Genomic DNA, 18072 nt, shown 5'->3' with positions numbered 1-18072 from the left:
GAAGGAGAGGGAAAGATGAAAGGATGTGGGTTTTAAGGGAGAGGGTAAAGAGTCATTCCAATCGCGGGAGCGGAAAGACTTACACTGTGGGGAAAAAGGGACACACACACACACACACACACACACACACACACACACACACACACACACACACACACACACACACACAAAAAAAAAAAAGCAGACATGTGTAAAGGCAAAGAGTTCGGGCAGAGATGTCAGTCAAGGTGGAAGTACAGAGGCAAAGATGTTGTTGAAAGACAGGTGAGGTATGAGCGGCGGCAACTTGAAATTAGCGGAGGTTGAGGCCTGGTGAGTAACAGGAAGAGAGGATATACTGAAGGGCAAGTTCCCATCTCCAGAGTTCTGATAGGTTGGTGTCAGTGGGAAGTATCCATATAACCTGGACGGTGTAACACTACGCCAAGATGTGCTGGCCATGCACCAAGGCATGTTTAGCCACAGGGTGATCCTCATTACCAACAAACACTGTCTGCCTGTGTCCGTCCATGTTAATGGACAGTTTATTGCTGGTCATTACCACATAGAAAGCTTCACAGTGTAGGCAGGTCAGTTGGTAAATCACGTGGGTGCTTTAACACGTGGCTCTGCCTTTGGTCGTGTACACCTTCCGGGTTACAGGACTGGAGTAGGTGGTGGTGAGAGGGTGCACAGGACAGGTTTTACACAGGGGGGCGGTTACAAGGGTAGGAGCCAGAGGGTAGGGAAGGTGGTTTGGGGATTTCATAGGGATGAACCAAGAGGTTACGAAGGTTAGGTGGATGATGGAAAGACACTCTTGGTGGAGTGGGGAAGATTTTGTAAAGGATGGATCTCATTTCAGGGCAGGATTTGAGGAAGTTGTATCCCTGTTGGAGCCACATTCAGAGTCTGATCCAGTCCCGGAAAGTATCCTGTCACAAGTGGGGCAGTTTTGGAGTTCTTCTGTGGGAGGTTCTAGGTTTGGGGGGATGAGGAAGTGGCTCTGGTTATTTGCTTCTGTACCAGGTCGGGAGGGTAATTGCGGGATGCGAAAGCTGTTTTCAGGTTGTTGGTGTAATGGTTCAGGGATTCAGGACTGGAGCAGATTCGTTTGCCATGAAGACCTAGGCTGTAGGGAAGGGACCGTTTAATATGGAATGGGTGGCAGCTGTTATAATGGAGGTACTGTTGCTTGTTGGTGGGTTTGATGTGGACGGACATGTGAAGCTGGCCATTGGACAGATGGAGGTCAACGTCGAGGGAAGTGGCATGGGATTTGGAGTAGGACCAGGTGAATCTGATGGAACCAAAGGAGTTGAGGTTGGAGAGGAAATTCTGGAGTTGTTCTTCACTGTGAGTCCAGATCATGAAGATGTCATCAATAAATCTGTACCAAACTTTGGGTTGGCAGGCCTGGGTAACCAAGAAGGCTTCCTCTAAGCAACCCATAAATAGGTTGGTGTACGAGGGGGCCATCCTGGTACCCATGGCTGTTCCCTTTAATTGTTGGTATGTCTGGCCTTTGAAAGTGAAGTTGTGAGTTAGGATGAAGCTGGCTAAGGTAATGAGGAAACAGGTTTTAGGTAGGGTGGCAGGTGATCAGCGTGAAAGGAAGTGCTCCATCGCAGTGGGGCCCTCTCCCACATCCAGTGTGGATGTGGGAGAGGAAAGATTGAGGACTTTTATTAAGGATAGGAGTTGACGGGTGTGTTCATTGGTTGAGTTGATGTGTAGGTGAAGGATTAGGTGGTGAGGGCTAAGGATTGTTCAGTTTGGAACTGGTATAGGGACTGATGGAAAGACGGGTTACGATTGAGTGTAAATGGAAAATGCAAAAGAAGGGAGAGTAATTCGGACGGCAAATGCCTGCAGATCAGTGTGCAATGTGATGGGATCATAGTTGATATCATTCTGGACCAGCAACATAACCCCTCCATGAGCCGGAATACCTGCCACAGGGGGTAGGTAAAAATGCACAGAGGCATAGCGTGCCAAGTCAATTCGATCACATGGGCATAGCTTCATTTCCTGGAGAGCTACTATGAGTGGACAGTGCAAGCGTAGCAGCAACTTTAAGTCCTTGCAGTTGGAGCAAATGCCGCGAATATTCCAATGAAGAAGTGCGATCATGAGAAGAAAATGAAAAAGGAGAAGCAAGAAGGGGTCACCTCGAAGGCCACTGAGGGCCTGGCTTCGAGGGAGCACTGTTGCTGCCATCAATAGGTGGAGAGTCATCCTCCATTTTTTCAATAGGTTCATTGGCCACCATGTTAAGATGGCCGGGAGGGGGAGCTTCCTCCACCAGTGAACGGACAGATGTTCGGCTACCAGCTGTGCGGCCAGGCAAAACGGATGATGGCCTGGGGCGGCAACAGCTGGGTGGCGCAGGAGAAGAAACGCACCGTGGTGGAGAAGGAGAACTTTGCTTCCTATGAGCCTTCTTGTAAGGTTGTTTAGTTGAAGTACCGGTCGATGGCTGGGAGTTCGGGGCATGTAGGAAGTCCTCACGGGACGTTTCCTTCTTGAAGGCCCGTGCATCTGACTTCTGGGTCTTAGTCTTGGCAGAAGCTGACGAAGGTGCTTGTGTCTTAGGGGTCACAGGAGGAAGAGGAGACATTGACCGGGCGACCTTAGCACTGGCCGAACGAACGACAGTCACGCTAAAGGTCAGATCTCATGTTTGCGTCGAAACCTCCCTGGTAGGCCGAGGAGATGAGAGGACAGGTGTGACTAAAACAGTGACACTGGTAGCAGCGCATACGTGTCAGGACATAGGGGCGAACAGAAATAACCTCATAGCCCACTTTGATGCATGACGGCAGCTAAACACTATCAAAGGTAAAGAAAAGTGTCCAGGTCGGTACAAGGTCATTGTTGACCTTTTTCATGACCCTATGGACAGCCGTCATGCCCTGCTTAGCAAGGAAAGACAATCTCCTCGTCAGTCAATCCGTCAAGTGATCTAGTATATACCTGTTGTGTACATAGTTCTGCGTAGTCAGCACGTACACAACTTTCCCACTGGAGCGCGCCCCACCAAGCACAACAGCGCAGGCGCAGCACTCATCCGTCTCCGCATATTAATATGTAATGCAGCCAATGAGATCGCTGCTAATGTAGAACCTTTTCTCGGCGAGTGTACAGACCTCCAATTAGTCAGTCTGCATTAGTCTATAGTCAAGTTTCAGTCTGCGTCTAATAATCTTATCGTATTCCTGTACATAGCCATGAAGATAAATGTATAGACACTTTGTCAAGTATCAGAGATATGTGAGAATAAGATTAACGTACCAAAACCAAAGGAACTTCAGATTGTCCATTGTAAATAGCATCCAGAACCAAGTTAAGTTATTTTTATGCTTGTTATTATTTTAATAAATGTGTGTGAAAATTCATCAAGTTCTGTTTAAAGTTGGTCACTGTCAATCTGCTACTCTAAGCGTGCAAGTGGCATTTCTATCATCTGACCAAACGGCAGAAGATAAACAAGCCACAATAAGACCATGAGACATATTGCTGACACTTGCCTACTTCGCTAGAGCGAGAAGTCAAATAATCTGATGGTGTGTGTACCGAAGGTCATACAGTACGCACCCCACAACACCACACCATGAAGAATTCAAAGTGCGGTGAGCCTCCAGCCGGACAGGGAACGTGTACAGGAGTGTGGTTCCAAGGAGTTTTTGTGCATGAAAGGCGCTCTCAGTTTCTAACAACAAGGTACCGTTATGCATCCTGGTACAAGACTTCACAGGTACGGCTATGGCATCTACGCCCTTCTAAATAATGAAAGGGTTGACAGATGAAATATTTTCTGTCCTCAGATCTAGAAACTATGAGGAACTTTTGGGCAGGCGGTAGTACTTTTCTCACTGGGGCTGGTGAAGTCACGAGAGAAGAAGAGAAATCCATTGTGGATGAATCCCCCATGATTGCCAGCGTCTCAGATGGTGCACTCCTTCTTCGTGGGGACCCTCTCAGAGGGCGGAAGGGCCAATCGGCATGGTCGTAAGGTGTCAGCTCAGGCAATCACTTCTCCCTGGGCCTGGCCTTAACCAGGGGATACGTGCATGCCTTACTTGTCTACCCAGGGCGGGGAATTACACATTACCCCATCATCGGCTACGTGTGTGAACGCGTGGGTTGGCCTTCAGGCATGCATGGGGAGGAAAGAAGAATAGGAAAAAAGGGGAGAGAGGGAGGGAAAGGACAGATTGTCTCAAACGCTGAGGCGGAGACCATAGGGTGGACAAAAAGGCAAGGAGAAGGAGGCAAGGAGAAGGAGGCAAGGAGAAGGAGGCAAGGAGAAGGAGGCAAGGAGAAGGAGGCAAGGAGAAGGAGGCAAGGAGAAGGAGGCAAGGAGAAGGAGGCAAGGAGAAGGAGGCAAGGAGAAGGAGGCAAGGAGAAGGAGGCAAGGAGAAGGAGGCAAGGAGAAGGAGGCAAGGAGAAGGAGGCAAGGAGAAGGAGGCAAGGAGAAGGAGGCAAGGAGAAGGAGGCAAGGAGAAGGAGGCAAGGAGAAGGAGGCAAGGAGAAGGAGGCAAGGAGAAGGAGGCAAGGAGAAGGAGGCAAGGAGAAGGAGGCAAGGAGAAGGAGGCAAGGAGAAGGAGGCAAGGAGAAGGAGGCAAGGAGAAGGAGGCAAGGAGAAGGAGGCAAGGAGAAGGAGGCAAGGAGAAGGAGGCAAGGAGAAGGAGGCAAGGAGAAGGAGGCAAGGAGAAGGAGGCAAGGAGAAGGAGGCAAGGAGAAGGAGGCAAGGAGAAGGAGGCAAGGAGAAGGAGGCAAGGAGAAGGAGGCAAGGAGAAGGAGGCAAGGAGAAGGAGGCAAGGAGAAGGAGGCAAGGAGAAGGAGGCAAGGAGAAGGAGGCAAGGAGAAGGAGGCAAGGAGAAGGAGGCAAGGAGAAGGAGGCAAGGAGAAGGAGGCAAGGAGAAGGAGGCAAGGAGAAGGAGGCAAGGAGAAGGAGGCAAGGAGAAGGAGGCAAGGAGAAGGAGGCAAGGAGAAGGAGGCAAGGAGAAGGAGGCAAGGAGAAGAAGGCAAGGAGAAGAAGGCAAGGAGAAGAAGGCAAGGAGAAGAAGGCAAGGAGAAGAAGGCAAGGAGAAGAAGGCAAGGAGAAGAAGGCAAGGAGAAGAAGGCAAGGAGAAGAAGGCAAGGAGAAGAAGGCAAGGAGAAGAAGGCAAGGAGAAGAAGGCAAGGAGAAGAAGGCAAGGAGAAGAAGGCAAGGAGAAGAAGGCAAGGAGAAGAAGGCAAGGAGAAGAAGGCAAGGAGAAGAAGGCAAGGAGAAGAAGGCAAGGAGAAGAAGGCAAGGAGAAGAAGGCAAGGAGAAGAAGGCAAGGAGAAGAAGGCAAGGAGAAGAAGGCAAGGAGAAGAAGGCAAGGAGAAGAAGGCAAGGAGAAGAAGGCAAGGAGAAGAAGGCAAGGAGAAGAAGGCAAGGAGAAGAAGGCAAGGAGAAGAAGGCAAGGAGAAGAAGGCAAGGAGAAGAAGGCAAGGAGAAGAAGGCAAGGAGAAGAAGGCAAGGAGAAGAAGGCAAGGAGAAGAAGGCAAGGTAAAAAGTAAGGAAGACAGTGACACAGGGAGAAAGACAAAGAAAGGAAACAAAGGAAGGAAGAAACTAGAATTAGCGAAAAACCAAAATGACTTCAAATGTAAGTCATTGAACTGTCCACCTCTGGATGCAGGCAGAAACTACCCCCTTGAGGGGGAGGGACTCTTTTTAGTCACCTCTTACGACAGGCGGGAATACCTCGGGCCTATTCTTACCCCGGACCCACAGGGGAAGGGCGTTAGATTAGCCGCTCTAATTTAAACTCTTTAATTTTATAAAAAGAGACTGCGTGCTGCAGGGCACATACTAGTAATTATATAAGGAAGTTTACACTGTGCACAGATGAGATACCGATGTGCGGATAATCAACATATCACTAGTGATTCATATTGTATTCCCAATGTAAGTAGCATAGTGCACTTCAGTAATTATAGTTATGATTAACGCTATTGTGATTTCATTATTTGTTTAATCCATGATCCTAACATTTCAACATTATATGTAAACTGTATTTTCAGTAGTTACCTCATTTTAGCTCAGAAATAACACGGCCCACGAACCACCTCCTCATTGTCAAAGCACATGTCCGATGCCACTTTATCATGGTTTAAATACATTCACTGATTTTTAAATATTTCCATCCATCACAATTCAGTTCAACAAAAATTATAAAAAACCTAAAATAATATAAATAATCATATTTACATACATATATATTTAATTATTTACTTTGGCGACATGTTGGCCAGGATGTTATTTGTGAGCTAATATATTTTTTTTGTTTCATGTTTCATCGCAAACATTACTCTGAGAAATCACCAAGAAGGAATGGAAAGAATATTAAATCCAGAAAGCATAATGGAAAATCTGGTCAGACTGTGGCAACAATCACCACAACAGATAAGGTAGGACAGACTTATATCTATCGCATTTGACTCTGGTGCAATCTTTCATCAACTCGTGATATATAGTGAAGTTTTGCAAAAGTAAAGTGATTTTTACTGCTGAGTCCTTTTTTTTTCACATTTTCAAAGTACGACAATTATTGCAAAATGGCCGATACACAGCTCAGTGGAGACAACATGGCGTGTAGATACATCGTCAATAATAGATCAACTCTATGCATTGTTTGAATAACAGTTACATACAAGCTAAACATTGTAGATACTCATTTGCTGTCGAGATGAGTTTAAAAATATTTTATGCGTTTACTTTACTGAATTTTCAAAAAAAAGTTACATTTTTGCTATTGATATGGTCATGACTCGTAGTATGGCAAATAGAATGGATAAAATAAACAGTTCACCTACTGCAAGTTCTGTATCCAATGAAGAAGCATAGAATTAAATTACGCTTGCTCAAAACACTAATGCTCAAACAAGCGAAACAGTAAATGAAATACAGAACCTACATAATCTAGCTGTAGCAACCAACAGTAACATAGTCACAAGATATGGGAACTGAATCACAAGCAGTAAATTCTCACGATTTACCGGGGGCAGATAATGTTCAAACAGTAAATTTCTCACAGATTATCAGTGCAGTCATGCAACAATTTCAGCAGATGAATACAAGTTTACAGAAGAATGACAAACAGTTTATGGAAAAGTTTCAGGAGATAAACAAAAAACTTGACAGTAATGACGCTAAATTAACCAAAATTGGTACTGACTTAAACAAAAGATCAATGAAATGTCCACCTAGTTTTCAAATCTAACAGTTTAGCAAAACATAATGAAACCAAAATCAATGTTCTTGAAATCAATGTCAAACAGCACGTGTGACACCATGACAACAAAAGTAGAAAAGTGCATCACTGCTCATGATGACATCACGAAGCATGTCACACAAGTAGAGACAGATTTAGAAACCATGACAAAGACAATTGACCAGACAATCAAATTAGAGACAGACATTTTTCTAAAATTAATGAAGAATTTCGAATGAATGGGGGAGAGAGAGAGAGAGAGAGAGAGAGAGAGAGAGAGAGAGAGAGAGAGAGAATGAATTAATGAAAATAAATAAATGTAAATAAACAAACTAATTAATTTGACACCACTTTGGCGAATTGTGCTTGGATGGCGATGAATAGGTGATGATCAGGGCAACACAACACCCAGTCCCTGAGTGGAGAAAATCTCTGATCCAGCTGGGGATCAAACCCGGGCCATTAAGATTGACAGTAGGTCACTGACCACTCAGCTACCGTGGGTGGACAATGATTTAATAGAAACAAGCAGACTGCAAACTGACATTCAACAACCTTGGACACTGGACACAGAAGCCGAAAATCAGTCTACTTTATTTATTACTTTTGGACATATAAATACATAGTATGGGATCTGTTTGGTTTGTTTACTGAATCAATGAGAAACATAAGCTTAAAAAAAGTACAATAGCATCATAGTGTTGTCAGAATTATTCTCAGTAACTATCCCTTTTCTTTGCTCCCCTTTCATTTTTCTGTATCTTTCATTTTGCAGCCTGTCTATTCCCCCCCACACATCTCCACCGTCTTCCCCCCTCCCCATATATGCCTATCATGTACAATGCACTTAGCTTTCAGCTCATATTGACTCCGCATGATTTTTTTTTTCCAGTAAATTGTGTCTTGCTGATTACCATATCTTCCATCATTAAGCTCTCAGGTTTTCAAATCTCATCCAGTGCAGGCACCAAGGATCAGTCTTTCCTTCTCATCCTGTCTGTTAAGTCTCCTTCGACCTAGGGTTTTGGGCAACTTTTCCATAACTCTCTCCATTTCTTAAGTCTTGCCAGTCTCCTTTGTTCAGTTCTCATTCTTTCCCTTCAAATCTGCTGCTAGAAGGAAGAGCCATTGGCTCTGAAAGCTTCCACATTTCTATATCCTTTATACATAGTTTCTGCTGCCACCAGCTTGGTGAGTAGATCATCTTATTTATCCAACTATACTGCAGCCATCTTCATGATGGTGTTGGCAACATGGCTGTGGATGAGGTCATGGTTGGTATGAGAGTCAGTTACCATCTGACATCGGTTTTGAGTACTCAGCAAAAAGCTTGTGAAAATTCAATTCCATACAGCTGGAACCAAAAAAAATTGGTAGTTCATACCACCACAAGACCATAAATGAAAAAGTTATTGTTAATAATCTGTGTCCCTGACATTCTATCTACAAGTATGTTAAGTAAGTTTCAATATACCATTTCACACTTCACACTTAGTCTGCTATTGACACTATTTTACTCAACTCCAGTTGCTTGTGACAAATGTACTCATGCATCAAACAGGCTACAGTACATTTTCCTGCATTTTTATTACATGACACATTATTATCTTTTTCGCAGTTTTAGGAAAATGGTGTACACTGACACTTAAGTAAAATGCTAATCCGTGTGCATGCATAGAACTGTATTGCAGGTTTCTTAATACAAACTACTCTATCAACAATATATTGGATGGAGCAAGTGCTGGATTGAGTATAAACGAGCAGCTAGATGAGGCAAGCAAATAAATCTGTAACAGTTATCCTACATACGAAGAGTTTTTGCTTGTCTTTTATTGTTAGCCAAAATTAGTAGCAATGTCTTTGTGTACATGGTAACTCCAAACTGTGACAAGCTTTGAGAGCACTTGCCTGCTAAAGGCAAAGGATCCGAGTTCGAGTCTTGGTTTTAATCTGCCAGGAAGTTTCACATCAAAAAATGGTTCAAATGGTTCTGAGCACTATGGGACTCAACTGCTGTGGTCATCAGTCCCCTAGAACTTAGAACTACTTAAACCTAACTAACCTAAGGACACCACACACACCCATGCCCGAGGCAGGATTCGAACCTGCGACCGTAGCAGCAGCGCAGCTCCGGACTGGAGCGCCTAGAACCGCACGACCACTGCGGCTGGCAGTTTCACATCAGCACACACTCTACTGCAGAGTCAAAATTTCATTCCGTAAACATCCCCCACGCTGTGACAAGCCATGTCTTTGCTATATCCTTTCTTCCAGGAGTGCTAGTCCTGCAGCATTGCAGGACAGCTTCTGTGAAGTTTGGATGGTAGGATATGAGATACTGGAGGAAGTAAAGCTGTGAGGATGGGTCGTGAGTCATGCTTAGGTAACTCAGTTGGTAGAGCACTTTCCCACAAAAGGCAAAGGTACTGAGATAGTCTCAGTACAGCATACAGTTTTAATCTGCCAGAAAGTTTCATATCAGTGCACACTCTGCTGCAAAGTGGAAATTTCATTCTGGAAGCTTTGAGAGGTTATGTGTTTGGGTGGGAAGGAGTGTTTTACGACTGTGGAACATGTATTATGATTAGTTGGTTTATTAGCACAGAATAGAACTACTGAAACTAATAAGTTACTGGAGGTAATTTGTCATACTTTTTGTGGATTTTAGAAGCAGGGTGTTCATGACTTTGCAACACAAACATTCAGAATGAATCTCTGAGATTGTATTTATAAGATGACTTGAAGTTCCCTCGATCCCATTCAGTAGCAGCTGGGCTCACCGTAGTGGCAGTGGCAGTGGCAGCACCAGCAGACCTCTTCTGTGGCTGTGTGTTGGTTGGCCAAATATTTGACAAGTCTCCTTACACATCCGTGTAGCAGCTGTGAATTGAAGTTCATCTGTGAGGAGAGATTGTGTTGATTGATCTGATTTCTCACTGTGAGAGAAGCCTTGAATTGCCAAATTTTTCTATACGTGCTTAATTTTACTGGCTGTGCTATGGATCTTCCATGCTCTGACTGACAAAAATTCTCCTCAGAGAGCACAACTCCCCTTCCCTAGGCTATGTTTTACTCAGGTAACCAGTGCTTCCCTTTCTGCTATACTCCTCAGAAAAAGTCGTGCCTCGCTATTTCTATCTCTATCCCCCGTCAGTGAGGCAGCTTCCCTTTGGCTCTGTTGGGCTCTCCGTCACTCTGAAAAACATCAAGATGAACCACTGTCCATAGGTCTTAAATCCTTAAACAAAGTTTTTGTAAGAGTTGTGTGTTTGGTGGCATCTCAAAAATTTCAAAGGCCTAGCAGGGGTTCACCTGTAAGATAGCAATCTCTGGCACGCATCCCAAAGCCAGATTTTCTGCATTTGGCAGTCAATAGCATCTTTCACTAACATTACTCCTCACTCCAACTCTTAAAACAATTGTGTGAGCAAACACTGAAGAATGTCATGACTGTTGTCCATCTGCATGGTGGATCATAAAGACGCTTAATGGGCCAGGCTGCCACAGTGAAAGTTTCCCCTCACTGCCGCTTTTCAAATGAGCTCAGCTGGGTCCCTGACTGTTCCAGTGCTCAGCTCAGTCTGTGTCACTGAGTGTGCTTCCAAACATCCCCTTATTCCCAGCTAACGTACAAATCTGTTTTAAATTACTCTCTAAACTGACCATCACTCAGACATTTAATATCAATATCATAATTAATTATGCAGCTCAAGGTTGGCTACTACTATGAACTCACAAGAATTTGTATACGTTGTGTGACAGTGTTGAAAAATGGTCCTGTAACAATTATACTAGCTTCATGCTTAGGTCTACATCATTTTATGGCCACAGAAAGAAAGTTCCTGTTTCAATTGAAATTTAAGCTTGCAATGTGAAATATTTTAAAATGTTGTGTAAATGCCCCATTCCATCACACGAGTCAGTGTAGGTGGTTGTTGGTCACAGTTTGGAAGAGTCCATTCAGGATGACAGACAGCTGTTCATACATCATACCCTCATAGAGTACCATGCATGAATAGAGTGTGAGAAGATTTGCTAGCTGATTCTCAAGGGAATGAAATATATGGTGAGAACCTGGGATCAGAATGATATACAAATGCACTAGCATATGGTTTAAGTTAAGTGATTAGTAGCATACTGTTATGGGAAGCAAAAACAAAATTTTGACCACGATATTCCTCATGTCAAGCTATGACAAAGTGGGCAAAGTTCTGTTGAAAGATGTAGCCAATTTTCACAAAGCCTGGTAATGTTGGTAAGTGAAGTATTCATTTGTTAGCAAGCAATTTAATCAAATACATTGGCACTGTAAGAAAAAACTATGGTTCTGGGATTAGACATGTCTTATCCAGCCTGGCAGCCAAATTCTGAGTCCTGTAAGAAACCACGTGTGATTTTAACTGACACACATCTTGATGAAACATTGTGAGTGAAGCTCTCTGTACTGTGCTATGTGGGCAAGGTTCAATGAGGGTGCACCCAGCCCTTGTAAGGCCAACTGAGGAGCTACTTGAATGAGAAGTAGCATCACCAGTGCCAAAAAGTGACAACGGCTGGGACAGAGGTGTGCTGACTCCGTGCCCCTCCAGTGAATTTTGTTAGCTGAGGATGACACAGTTGTAAGTCAGTACCATCACTGTTTAGATGTCCAAGGCCTGTTCACATAGATTTTTTTTTAGGTTCAAGTCATGGCTCAAATGTACTGATTGTTATTTAGAAAAAAATTTTGTGGAAGAGTAAAATATATGATTATTAAGCTGTTATAAAAGTGTGCTTGTAGTCCATCATATGTACAAAGACTCTCTGAAAGAAGGAGGCTAAAAGACTGATAGTATTCACAGGTTCGTAATATATCTAAATTTCAGCTAATGCTCACTATTACTGTATTATTCAGCTTTTCTGTAAATTCACAATGGGGCACTGACCAACTTGTAAATAAAGTTCAAAATTTCATTATGACAAAAATAAATATAGATCAACCCAGAGCACAATCTTTTTTAAATCTCATCTTCAGAAGAAACAAGTAAAGCTGAGTTACATACAGGTTCCAGATGTCACCTGTGAAAGATGAGGAGAACAGCTAGTTATATCTTTAGATTTTTCTGCTTTCTTCATAGATTAATTCTTAAATTCCATGAGTTTTCTTCTATTTAAGAGGTGTAGTCTCACATTTTTGTAACTTTAAAGTGTAAATTCAGGCAGTGTGTAGCACAGTCTTCATTTCTCTTGAACAACTAACTACACTGCTCGGTTAGGCATGTGGACCATCAGTGTGGAGGCTGGCTGTCCAGCCTCTCCCATTCATCTGTGAGTCACTCCTCCGATGGCATCTGAGCGAGCACAAAGGGAGAGGGGTTTACTAGTTATTGGGACCACTAGTGATGGACACATTAGGGAGATCCTTAGGGAAATATTGTTCAGAGCCAGAAAGATAGCCAATATGCACTCGGTATGTGTATCAGGGAGCCTCATCCGAGATGTGGCAGCTTTGCCTGTGGCTATCGAGCTTGCAGGGTGCAGTAATCTGCAAGGAGTGGCATCAGTTCTGACAATGCCTTTTGCGAGGGTTCCGAGGTCATCCTCAGTTCGTACAGATGACTGGTGGAGGTGGTGGAGGCTGCTGGCTTCACATATGGAGTGCAAGCACAGCTCATGATTTGCAGCATAGTTTCCAGAGTTGACTGGGGTCCTACAGTCTAGAGCTGAGTGGACAATCTTGGCCAGAGGCTTTGTTGAGGCTGACAGTCTTGGCTGGACCTGCATTATTGGGTGGATAATTGTAGGCCTCTCCTGGACAGGTCAGGGTACACTACACAAAGGAAGCAGCTACTCAGTTAGGTAAGTACTTATGGGGTGCACATGGTGGTTTTTAGGCTAGATGGTAGTCTGAGATACTCTGATAACACTCATCAGTTGACATACAGATAACACAATCAGACTGCTTTCAGAGTGAAGACACTTTGACAAATTTTATCAGTTAATTGTTGAAGTATTTGCAACAAAATTCCCAAATTTATTTATTTATGGCTTATTTAGCATGACTGGATTATATGCTTAAGGCCCTAACTTACGCATGACCAGGAACAACACATACAAACAATATTATACAGAAAACACAATAATAATAATTTGCATTATTAATGAAAAATAATAACTGATAATAATAACAGTAACATTAATAATGATGATAAAATAATGTATTATAATAATAAGTTAAGACACAACAAATTCAATGCTAATAATAATTTGGATTATTAATAAAAAGTACATTGATTACCAAAAAGCTTTTGATAGTGTACCCCACTCATGGTTACTACAAGTATTGAAAATATACAAAGTGTATCCTAAATTGATACGGTTCCTAAACATAGTAATGAAAAACTGGAAAACCACACTTAATATCCAAACAAATTCAAATAATATCACATCACAACCAATACAGATTAAGCGTGGAGTATACCAAGGAGACTCATTAAGTCCTTTCTCATTCTACCTTGCTCTGAACCCACTATCCAACATGCTAAATAGTACTAATTATGGATATAATATTACTGGAACATACCAACACAAAATCACACATTTGCTATACATGGATGATCTAAGACTACTGGCAGCAACAAATCAACAACTCAATCAATTACTAAAGATAACAGAAGTATTCAGCAATGATATAAATATGGCTTTTGGAACAGGCAAATTTAAGAAAAATAGCATAGTCAAGGGGGAAACACACTAAAAAAGAAGATTACGTGTTGGATAACCACAGCGACTGCATTGAAGCAATGGAAAAAACAGACGCCTATAAATATCTAGGATACAGACAAAAAATAGGAATAAATATTACAAATATTAAAGAAGAATTGAAAGAAAAATATAGACAAAGACTAACAAAAATACTGAAAAAAACTGACAGCAAGAAACAAGACAAAAGCTATAAATACTTATGCTATACCAATATTGACCTACTCATTTGGAGTAGTGAAATGGAATAAGACAGACCTAGAAGCACTCAATACACTTACATGATCACAATGCCACAAATATAGAATATATCACATACATTCAGCAACAGAAAGATTCACATTAAGCAGAAAGGAAGGAAGGAAGGAGGAAGGGAATTTATTGACATAAAAACCTACATTATGGTATGGACAGGTAGACAATTTAAGGAAATTCTTTATAGAACAAGAAGAAACTAGCAAAATACACAAAGCAATCACTTATATAAATACATCAGCTACACCATTGCAATTTCATAACCACTTCTACAACCCTGTAGATCACATATCAACAGATACAAGGAAAGTACATTGGAAAAAGAAAACACTACATGGCAAGCACCCGTATCATCTCACACAGCCACACATCGATCAAGATTCATCCAACACATGGCTAAGAAAAGGTAATATATATAGTGAGATGGAAGGATTCATGATTGCAATACAAGATCAAACAATAAACACCAGATATTACAGCAAGCATATTATTAAAGATCCCAATACCACAACGGATAAATGCAGACTTTGCAAACAACAAATAGAAACAGTAGATCACACCCCAAGCGGATGTGCAATACTAGCAAATACAGAATACACCAGAAGACATGACAATGTAGCAAAAATAATACTTCAACAACTTGCCATACAACAGACACTAATAAAGCAACATGTTCCCACATACAAGTATGCACCACAAAATGTACTGGAGAATGATGAATACAAATTATACTGGAACAGAACCATTATAACAGATAAAACAACACCACATAACAAACCTGACATCATACTCACCAATAAGAAGAAATTAACACAAGTAATCGAAATATCCATACCCAATACCACAAATATACAGAACATAACAGAAAAAAAAAATTGAAAAATGCATCCAACTGGCTGAGGAAGTCAAGGACATGTGGCATCAGGATAAAGTTGACATACCAATTATACTATCAACTACAGGGGTCATACCACACAATATCCACCAGTACATCAACGCAATACAGCTACATCCAAACGTATATATACAAGTACAGAAATCTGTAATTACTGATACATGTTCAATTACCCCTAAGTTCCTAAATGCAATGTAACATATACCGTACAGTTAAAAGGAAGTCACGCTTGATCAAGGTCCATGTCACTTTCCATTTTTAACCAGACAATGTCTGAGAAAGGCAAAAAGTAATAATAAAGTTATAGTAATAAGAATAATAAAATAACAGAGGCATTGCAAATGATATTGATTAGTTTGGAGCTTTTGAAGCCTTCCTTGGTATTAGAAGAAGTGGAAGGGATAATTGAGGAGGAAAGGGTTGAAATTAAAGTGACAATGGCTTGTAGGAAAGAAGGTAATATCAACAGAAAACTCTGTAGACAAGAGGAGGGAAAAGTAGAGGGGGAGGGAAGGTTGACGAGAGAGTCGCAAGAAGAGATACTTCACTGTTGTGATAGAAAGCGAGTCATTAGCTCTCTTCTGAAGTTTGAAATGATTTTATTTCTCTAATCTTTTGAGAAAGATTGTTCCAAAGTCAGGTTCCTCATACAGAAATTGATTTAGAGAAAATGGCAGTGCTGTGTTGTGACGCAGAGAGGATTTAGTTTATTGAGAAAGAGTATATCTGCTGTGCTGTTCATACAGCAGTGTAAGACTTGAAGATAAATAGGCAGGAGTGCAATGATTGAGAAGATGATGCAGCAAGCCGCATGTTCATAGGAGTGATATGGTAGAAATTGTGTAAGTCACAAATGTATCACAGAAGCATTTTTCATCAGTTCCAACCGACATGAACTCTCACACGAAAATCCTCAGAGAATAGGATCACCATAACCAACGAGGCGAGTATTAGTGATTCTGCAAGTTTCTTTTTAAGTGCGAGAGGAAATATCTTTATATTTCTGTAGTGAATGAAGTGTTCTGCATCCATTGTAATAAGGCAAGTAGGTCAGCATTTACTTTCTGGATGGCTGAGCGAAGATTTGTTGGGCTTGCACTTACGTATAACTGCAGGTCATCAGCATATAAATCGTATTTGCAGTGGGAGACAATACTCGACACATCGTTAACATATAACGAGGAAAGTAATGGGCTCAATACAGATCCTTGTGGGTCCCTTGACACTAAGTTCTTTCTCTGTGACTTCTCTGTTTCAATGGCATGTAAGATATGAGTGGAACCACTGTACAGCACGATGTGTGCATTATGAAACAGATTCTAAAAAGTACTGGATGTATCATTTCTAGTCTGCATATGCCTTATGTGTAAAACCAGAAGCCTTAGTATTCTCCAGTGAAGAAGAATTTTTGAAATGGAAAGAAGAAATGGAATGTGCTACACATTCCAAATTCATTAAAAGCTGTGGCACTAAATTTTACAATAATGGCACTGTAACAATTGTGTTACTCAATGTGACACTTCTGTCACTCAATGTAACTGTTTTCTCTTTTGATGCTGTCAATTGTCAGGATGAGCATTCTAAAGCATTCTGTCAGGGTGAAAATATTAAATAAATTAACTTTTCTCTCTTACAACATGTGGGCAGGGTGGGTTCTTCCTTGGCTCGGGTATGAGGTCGAATGAAACATCATTCTTACATAAGTTAACTTTTATTGAAAGTTTCGTACAACTGTATCTTACTGGGACGTTCTGGTTCGGAGAGCGGCAGCCGTGTCGTTTGCGTAGCCTTCTGCTGCGACGGCGGCGGCGGCGGCGGCGGCGGCGTCTGATTACGCGTAGCGGTGTGTATCTCGTGTCGCCGTCTCGCCCAGCTGACCGGAGACGCGCAGCGCGAGGTGGCCCGTTTAATTATTGCGAGCGACGTCGTGCATCGGATGGTGATACCTTGAATGTGGCGTCCCAGTTTTCTCTTCTCTAAGCGGCCGCGTGTGTTGTGCGTCGACCAGCGGAGCGGCGCGGCGGTGGAAGGCCAGTGTCCCGAACTCGAACCACGGACTCCCGCTTGCCAGTCTTCGGCTGTCAGGTCTTTATCCCAGCTCACAGGTGACTGCTGAGGTGAGGCCGTCTCCTTCCCGTCCTCACGAGTCACCCGGGTATGTAAAAACCAGACTTCCAATACCTTTTAACTTCTGTCTTCTGGCGCCGCGGCTGCTGCTTGCTATTCCATTACAGCGGCGGACTTGGTGCGTCTGTGCATGATGCAGTCTCTTCTTGCATGACGGTCTTCAGCACCGAAACTGACTGAAAACTACTGCTACTCTTCTTTTCTTCCTTCGTCTCTCGTCTTCGTCTCCATCTGTCGTCATCTCTCGCCAACTGTCGTCATCTCTCTCCAACTGTCGTCATCTCTCGCCAACTGTCGTCATCTCTCGCCAACTGTCGCCATCTCTCGCCAACTGTCGCCATCTCTCGCCAACTGTCGCCATCTCTCGCCAACTGTCGCCATCTCTCGCCAACTGTCGCCATCTCTCGCCAACTGTCGCCATCTCTCGCCAACTGTCGCCATCTCTCGCCAACTGTCGCCATCTCTCTCCAACTGTCGCCATCTCTCGCCAACTGTCGCCATCTCTCTCCAACTGTCGCCATCTCTCTCCAACTGTCGCCATCTCTCTCCAACTGTCGCCATCTCTCTCCAACTGTCGCCATCTCTCTCCAACTGTCGCCATCTCTCTCCAACTGTCGCCATCTCTCTCCAACTGTCGCCATCTCTCTCCAACTGTCGCCATCTCTCTCCAACTGTCGCCATCTCTCTCCAACTGTCGCCATCTCTCTCCAACTGTCGCCATCTCTCTCCAACTGTCGCCATCTCTCTCCAACTGTCGCCATCTCTCTCCAACTGTCGCCATCTCTCTCCAACTGTCGCCATCTCTCTCCAACTGTCGCCATCTCTCTC

The 18072-nt window shown here is 43.0% G+C and overlaps 1 protein-coding gene across 1 annotated transcript in view; it reads left to right on the top strand.

Moving 5' to 3' along the window:
- The window catches only part of LOC124803276 (vicilin-like seed storage protein At2g18540), a 115675-nt gene that overhangs the window by 79388 nt on the left and 18215 nt on the right, over nucleotides 1-18072 (top strand). The window contains exon 3 of the mRNA XM_047264458.1: nucleotides 4447-5518. Coding sequence (XP_047120414.1) covers nucleotides 4447-5518 — 1072 coding nt within the window. The remainder of the gene's footprint in view (nucleotides 1-4446; nucleotides 5519-18072) is intronic.

Source organism: Schistocerca piceifrons, chromosome 6, assembly GCF_021461385.2.
Source record: "Schistocerca piceifrons isolate TAMUIC-IGC-003096 chromosome 6, iqSchPice1.1, whole genome shotgun sequence".
Lineage (NCBI taxonomy): Eukaryota > Metazoa > Arthropoda > Insecta > Orthoptera > Acrididae > Schistocerca > Schistocerca piceifrons.
The sequence above is the reverse complement of the archived record's forward strand: the minus strand, read 5'-3'. Positions and strand labels throughout refer to the sequence as shown.